Below are 8,818 nucleotides of genomic sequence, written 5' to 3'. Positions count from 1 at the left end.
CTAAATCTATTGTTATTATTCGTGTTACGTAATCTAGTATTATAACCTTGGAGGGTAGTGTTCACATTTCCTCACGGAATTAGTCCTTTAATAAAACTTTTTCATATATATATACGATTGTACAGTTAGATAATAAATTCGTTGAAAAGAGATCCCTTCGCTGAACTTCGTGTTTTTAATTTTAATGTATAAATGGGAATTATATGCCAACTATAATTTTGATTGTCTTCTCTGAAGAAGACCAAGTAAGATAGTGTGAACCATACATAATTTCAATATTCGAGATTTCAACAAATATAGTACAATATAGTGTCAGCTATATATCCTTGATCAATGCTTTGTCTGTCTTAGAGTCTTGGCAGAAGTTCATATGAGCGTTAAATCATATTATTGTGACATTTCATGTTTCATATAATAGGAAATTTCGTACACAAGGTTCGATTAGTCTATTATATTTGATAGTTGAGATCATTGTTCAATTGAAGCTAGACCACCATGCTAAACCTGGAAGCACTGAACGGCCGTTGAGTCCCATTGTGGGACTCCTTAGCAGTGCGAATCCACGATACCGAGAAGCAGTGACCAGTGGGGTTCAACCGAGTCTGTTGTGATATAGTAACTCATTGAAGACAATGGTGGATGTGTCATTCAATTTCGTGGATCGGTTGAAGTTAGACATTAACACCGTTTGATTCCGACTCAGTGGTCTGGAGGTTATGCGTTCGCGCGCGAGACTGATAGGTCCTGGGTTCGAATCTCGCTCGCGTGCGGGATCGTGGGTGCGCACTGCTGAGGAGTCCCATAATAGGACAAAACGGCCGTCCAGTGCTTTCAGGTTTTCGATGGTGGTCTAGCTTCAATTGACTCATGATCTCAACTATTGAAATTACTATAATATCCACAAAACTACTTCTGATATTATATTTAAGGCAAATTACAAATATTTGTTCACTTGAGTTAGAATAAAGTTGGTATATTCTATAGAAACATATTTATTGACGATTGGGACTAATAACTTATAGAACCAGGAGGTTTGGTAGGCTCGTGATTCTTTTGCATACAAAGATTAGATACAAATAAATGAATCTCAACTGTTCAATTAACTTTTTTTCTTTTGGTTACTAATGGAATTAAGATAGTATCTATCAAATTAAACCTTCATATACTCATCAATACGTTAATTTATCAACAAAATAAGACCTTGCACAAATATACGCCACTTCAAGATTACAAAATACACTGGTATACTAAAATGTCACTAACAAGTTGAATATCAAAGGGAAGCCGAAATACCAGCATTACCAATAATAATGAAAATTATCATTATAAATACAGTGGGATGAATTTATAATGAAAACTTTAACTGGATAAGTAAAAATAAATAATGAATTTAGTTGAACTACTGAAACAAATTTCGAATTTATCTTACTAAAAGTATGCAGACATTAGTTATGATTAATCTTATACCTGTCTTCTCATTCGATGTGAAACTTCTCTTCCTCCCCCCCCCCAATGAATTATCTTAATGACATGAGATGAATGGAAACCTGAATTCACCCTTGATATTCATATTATTTATTTTCTAATATCAAATAAGGTGTATTATTAAAATATTCCATTGAAATTGATGATTGATTAGTATTTTACAAACAATAGGGATAATTGATTCATTCCTTGTTTTCTCGTTTGTTTGTTTGTTTTATATATTACCCTTTCATGTTCATTGTTGACTCAGTTGGAATTGTTTATATTACTTGACTTTATTAATTAATAATGATGAGGCAGTTTTACATAAATCATTCTAATGAAATTACAATTAAGTTAAATGTCAGTTTGTCAAATAACGTTTTAATTTGATAATTGAAACACTACTTTGTATTAAAATAATAGTGAGATATTATAACATTGATCAGACAAAAATGTCTGAATTATCCAGTAAAACAATCGATAGTTTCAGCAATTTGATATACATTCAGTGGTGAATATAAAATATGTAGATAATTATAATTGACCACAGAACTGGTATGTTTTGAAGTTGTCAAAAGGCTGATCTCAGTTTGAGTGCCATTGTAAACCATACAGCGCTGGACAGTTGTTTCATCGTAATATGTGACTTCAGAAGTTTGATCCCATAGTCCCTTCAGAAATCTAATCTCAAAACCTTGAAGTGATCTAGTGAATGCTTAGAATACTAGACCAAAATAGCTAACTAGAATTTTCTGATTTTCAGTGGTTGATTCTTCAATTGAGATTAGTCTGTGACAAACGCATCTAAGAAATTAAACAAATTTCCACAAATATCTTCAACTAAGCACAGTTTTTTTTAAAGTGTGAGACTTGTTTTTACTTTTAAGTTTTGAGTTATATTTCGCAGTGACCTCAAATTAATTAAAATTTAACTAGAAATCGTCAACTGTCTCATCCGAAATTTGGACTTCTTAGCGTTGTGATCCCACCACACCACACACGTAGGAAACTATGAAATTCATACATGTGATATTTTTAACAAAAGAATAGCTAATGAAGTATTGCTGATTTGATTGTTATGAACCATAAATTATTGAATGTTATTTCAGAAAAGTGGTGAGTAAATAAACACTCACAATTCACTATGTGGTGTAGAAAGTGATACAAGAAGCAGTGCGACAGAAAAAACTACGTCTATTTTACAGTACTGCATTCAACCTTAGACGTGTTTTATATCTTAAGTTATACCTTAAGTGAAGTGCTTGAAGATAGTTAACGTGAATCCTTGAACCAAAGCTTCATGTTATCTCTCAATAATAACCAATAAGTACCTGTGAGATTCAGACTCACGTTTAACAGGACATGATCACCACCTAAAGGCTGAACAAATAAGGTATTGACCATTACCTGAATTTAGAATCCATGTATGAAACAAACTGTTCGTCCATTTATGAAAATAAAACTGACCAGATAATTTATTTTCGCGTTACTAAACATTCTTTAATGTGTAACAGCGTTTTCGTTCTATTTACTTACTTACTTGCGCCTGTTACCCCCAACGGAGCATAGGCCGCCGACCAGCTTTCTCCAACCCACTCTGTCATGCGCCTTCCTTTTTAGTTCTATCCAAATTATGTTCATTCCTCTCATGTCTATCTCCATTTCTCGGCGTAATCTGTTCTCTGGTCTTCCTCTTCTTCCTCGGCCTTCATGATTCTATGTGAGGGCTTGACTTGTGACGCAGTTGGCTGCTTTCCTCGATGTGTGTCCTACCCACTTCCAGCGCTTCTTCCTGATTTCTTCCTCTACTGGAATCTGGATTGTCGTCTCCCACAGTAGAATGTTGCTGATAGTGTCTGGCCAACGCATCGGAAGTATTTTGTGTAGACAACTGTTGACAAACACCTGTATCTTCTGGACGATGACCTTCGTAGTTCTCCAAGTTTCCGCCCCATACAGTAGAACTGTGTTGACATTCGTATTAAAAATTCTGACTTTGGTGTTGGTTGACAATTGTTTTGAGTTTCAGATGTTCTTCAACTGTAGACATGCTGCTCTTGCTTTGCCTATCCGCGCCTTCACAACTCCATCAGATTCACCGTGTTCATGAATGATGCTTCTCAGGTATGTAAAGGTTTTCACATCCTCCAAAGCTTCTCCGTCAATTGTAATTCGATTGGTGCATGTTGTATTGTATCGAAGAATCTTGATTTTCTCCTTGTGTATATTTAGACCTACTGCTGCTGAGACTACTACTACACTGGTCGTCTTCTCCTGCATTTGTTGTTGCGTGTGTGATAGAAGAGCCAGATCATCTGCGAACTGTAAATTATCCAGCCGCATCCTAGCTGTACACTGTATCCTGTACTTCTCTCCAGATGTTGACGTCTTCATGATCCAGTCGATCACCAGGAAAAAGAGAAAGGATGAGAGTAAGCAACCTTGCCTGACACTGGTCTTTACCTCAAACGAGTTAGTGAGTTGTCCTCCATGTATGATTTTGCAGTTTAATCCATCATAGGCATTCCGTATGATATTGACTATGTTCTCAGGCACGCCGTAGTGTCGAAGAAGCCTCCATAGTGTTGTCCTGTCCATGCTATCAAATGCCTTCTCGTAGTCAATGAAGTTGATATAGAGTGATGAATACCATTCAATTGATTGTTCCACAATGATACGTAGAGTTGCGATTTGGTCTGTACACGATCGATCTTTACGAAATCCAGCCAGTTGATCTCGAAGTTGGGCGTCCACGGAGACCTTCATTCTGTTTAACAATACCCTGTTGAAGACTTTTCCTGGTATTGAGAGTAGAGTGATGCCCCTGTAGTTATCACACTTGCTGAGATTTCCTTACTTTGGTATTTTGATCAGGTGTCCTTCTTTCCAGTCTGTCGGTGACACTTGTTCTTCATCCCAAATCTTACTGAAGAGTATGTGGAGAATCTTTTCAATTACTGCTACATCTGCTTTCAGCGCCTCTGCTGGAATGTTGTATGGTCCTGTTGCTTTGCCGCTCTTGATTTGTCTGATGTCCATGTTGATCTGTTCAATTGTTAGTGGGCCAACATCGCTTGGGAGATCTGTAGGTGATGATTCGATGTTGGTTGGGTTAAGTGGAGCTGGTCAATTCGAGAGTTCTTTGAAGTGTTCTATACACCTATTTCGTTTTTCTTCATTGATGAAGATTACCTTGCCTTCTTTGGTTTTCACTGATCGTTCTGGTCTACGGTAATTTCCAGCGAGTTTCTTTGTTTTGTCATAAAGTTATCTCATGTTTTGTTCTATTTAGTAACAAAGAATATCTCTACTCTACGTAACTTTATAAATTTATCATACGAATTCACACATTTCCATAAATATTATTCTATAAGTTTAGCATTTCATTCATTTCCACCTTCGATCCCTTAATTCAAAATAACTGAATCATACCCAATTGAAACTATTGTTTATACTGTCTAAAAAAGTCATGATCATAATGTTATTATCATCATAAACATCAATAATGATAATAATAACTATTGTTATTATTAAAGCAGAAGTATTCTTTTCTAATATTATTCAATGTTCAATATTCACTGGCGCCAAATGTTATTATGTTTTTACTTTACCTTTTATTTAATCTTTCAAAAATATATATATATAAACAATAATAACATTATGAATAAAGACGGCAGGTGAATAAAAAAAATATTTTCAAGAAAGTTTATTTTTAAATTCAAAGAAGAAAAAAAAGCAAAACAACAATGATCATCCTATGGAATACTATTCCCATTTCATTAGTAAATACAGTTACTAAGGTCAGTTAAAACGAGACTGGTATTTAAAAACTGAAGATATATACATACAGATATATTTATGCATGCTGAACTAACCTTTTAGTTAAATTTGTAGATAATTTTATTTTTCGACAACGAATTAATAAAGCCAATGTAATAATAATCATAATGACTAATGCACAACCAATTGCACCACCCAATATGATCCAATGTAAATTTTCAATATCAATTAATTTACTACTATTATTATTATTATTAGTAGTAGTGGTACTAGTTGTATCAATATTATCATTTGTTTTTATTAATTGATTTAATTCATTTTCATTAGGAAATGGTTGAATTCTATCGAATGTTTCATGAATATCATTTAGATGATAATAATTTTTTGTAAATTGAATTATTCCACCCCCAGATCCATCGGCTTTTTATTAGAAACAAGGTAAGTTGATGAATATAATGGAGACAAAAGAAAGTAATAGAAAAAAAGAATGGGTAATGAAATTTTGAATTAGTTATATGTAACGATAAAAAAACTATTAGGTGTTTGAAAAATCTGATTAAATTAAATGCATTAAAGAGACATTTCAAGCCGATAATATATATATATATATATATATATATATATATACAATATATATCTATATTATATATTATAGAATGCATCCTTCTTCAAAGCTTTGGACAATAGAATGTTTTAAGTCGTTTTTCATCCAGAAAATTGATGACTATTACTGATAAGGTTATTTGTTTCTCAATGCAAGCTGGTTATAGGATATGGAACTCATCAATTGGGTGTACCTGAATCACAGAGTTGATGTTCACTCAAAAACTCAAACCCAATACCGTTCACTTCAAACGTCATTGAGTTTTCACTTAGCTACTGAGTTCAGATAGTAACTTGCTTATTCAATTAGGTGAATTTTAATTCATTTTTATATTGGTTGTTTGAATATTCCCATTGACGTTTAGGACTGTAATTGATCAACCTCTTATTGGTATACGGGTATCTTGTGACGTAAGCCGATTTCGAGACAATCCTCACAGGATGCACATGAGTCAATAAGAGACTGATCAATTGCAATGTTGAACATCAATGGGAAGATTCAAACAACCAGTAGAAAAATGGATTAGTAGTAGGATGTTACAAAAGTAGTATCATCTCTTTTCTCATTGACAAAGGATGAAAGTGTATTAGTGTTTTAGCCTGTTATCAAGTTGTTGGAAGCAGTTAACAGATATTACAAGAGATAAATGTTTTGTGTTCTTCACTGAATGTCGACAAAAGATTAATGAAATGTTGAACCGATTAAAGCCTTCCAAGGGTTTCGAATCTGAGTCAATCATTTCGAAGGTAGAAAACGTTAATAAGAGTTTTGTAAATGATTACGAATCTATTTTACTGATTTTGTTTAAATTCAATCTATACTAAATCATTAATTAGTTTTTTAATGTTCAATTGATTCATTTATACGTAGCTATAAATCTATAACAAGCAATTAGAGCCAATATGTATTAGAATTCACGTTGATTACATCTTCAATAATTAAAAGCATTGTTATTATTAAAGTTGAATGTTCTTAACAGAAATGCTGAGAAAAAAACGATTTTGTAATAGAGAATTATATATAGCGTAGTATGATCGTAAGAATGTATTACGTAACAAGGAAAATATTATATCCGAGTTACTGTGAAAATTAGCTTTAATTAAAATATATAAATAATAAAAGATGAATAAATGAAAATATTTAAGAGCGAACTGAATAAAAGAGATATAAACACAAAAAGTAGTTGTGAATAAGGATTTCTGTGCTGTACTTTACGATAAGGTTGTCTCTATTGTTAGTCACCCAGTCTACAAGCTAAAATAAATGTGAAGCACTCCGTATTAAGTAGAGTCGAAATTTCACCTTAAAACAATAGTAAGCAAATAATCTGTTTGTTATCTATTTCATCGAGAAAATAAAAAATTTGCTATTATCTTATACACTGAATAACATAAACAATCACCAACAAGCTAAGATTTAATAGATCGATCATACTGAACGAAGAGTAGATTGGTTTGTGAACAGAAATCATAACCATACTAAATAGCATCTAATCAATTATCTACATTATTCATATTTGCAATGTCCTAATGATTAGAGAAATTAATTCCCTGACATAATACTTTTTTGTGTATTTCTTAGAAAAAAACTAGTAACTTTTCGTCAGCTGGATACAATTTTAAATAGTACCAAGAAAGTTCAAGTTAATTAATCCCAGAAAACGAACAAGTTTAGTATCCCTAACTTTAAGGATCACACTCGGGACGTTGAGATCTCAGAGCATATGCTTAACAATAAGTTGATTTGTTTGAACAATTGGCCTTTAGCCCTTCAACTTCCAGAAATCAGAATATACTATCCAATCCAATTGTATGAGGGAAAAGAATCACTAAATAGCAATGACACGTTACGACACACTTGGAGCTTATTTTCACTTCTATGTCAGTACTTTCAGCATAATATTAAATTTCAAATGAGAAAAACATAATATATTTTATTATGATGATCAGTTTAGCGTCAATTCAAAACGTCTATTGATTTATATTCAATGATATTTTTTATAATAAACATTCTTCGGGAAGCACGATCATGTCAGATAAACAAAGTGATTGAACCATTATAATTCTTGAAGGTAGGTGTTTGAATGTTGATCGGTTATTGTATTAATAACTTACACATATTCACCATTTCATGTGTTTATCACTCTGAAAATCAAATTCCCTGTTAATCAATTATAAACATCCTATTATTATTAGATTACTATTATTAATATTATTCATGGCATTCTTATATCCTCTTTATATCTTCAGAGAATAACAAATTTATAACTACTTACAGTTAGTAATATAAACAAATCTCTCGTTAAATATAAATAAAAATTTTACCCATCAATTTATCTTTATGGAAAATTCATAAGATTGACACAACTGGGTTTTTTGATTTTTTGAAAAAGTGATAAGCTACATTTAGAAAAGTCTATACAGATATCTGATATGTTCCAAGCTTAAGTTTGTTTATCATGTATTTGTCTGTTAAGCATAAACTGAAACAATGAATTTGAAAAACAATCTCAACACGAACAAAGCTTCATTGTAAATTCATTGAAAACATCTTAAAAATGAGCAATCGTTTCGTCGTAATCTGAAACTTTAGAATGAAGAGCACTAAGGAACATACAAGAAACAGAACCTAGTACTATCTGAACTTGTAGGAAGCTACTCAGTTCAAATTGATTGATTTTTCTTTTTAAACTCATTTATCTAACGATATTGTTTGGTGATTAGAATTCACTCATAGGGATGGTACACCAATAAGTAATTCAAACTACAAATTTTAGATTTCTTTCTAACTTTACTTCAATGAAATAGAACTCCTTCCATAACTTTTCAAAGTTCAACAGTTCGGTGGTTTCATATTATTAACTAACCTAAAACCCTATCTATAGCAGAATACCTAGAATGAAATAGTATACTGTTTATAGGTTTAGAAAAAATAAAGTTTCAAAAGTCCATGTTCTATAGATAAATA

At 32.3% G+C, this 8,818-nt stretch overlaps 1 protein-coding gene across 1 annotated transcript in view; it reads right to left on the bottom strand.

The window, feature by feature from the left end:
• Smp_157620 (hypothetical protein) overlaps positions 1–8,818 on the bottom strand; it is a gene marked incomplete at both ends in the record, with an annotated part of 52,943 nt that overhangs the window by 15,240 nt on the left and 28,885 nt on the right. Inside the window, one exon of the mRNA XM_018795005.1 lies at positions 5,343–5,667. Coding sequence (XP_018649361.1) covers positions 5,343–5,667 — 325 coding nt within the window. The remainder of the gene's footprint in view (positions 1–5,342; positions 5,668–8,818) is intronic.

This window comes from Schistosoma mansoni, chromosome 1 (genome assembly GCF_000237925.1).
Source record: "Schistosoma mansoni strain Puerto Rico chromosome 1, complete genome".
NCBI lineage: Eukaryota > Metazoa > Platyhelminthes > Trematoda > Strigeidida > Schistosomatidae > Schistosoma > Schistosoma mansoni.
This window is presented reverse-complemented; position numbering and strand designations above follow the sequence as displayed.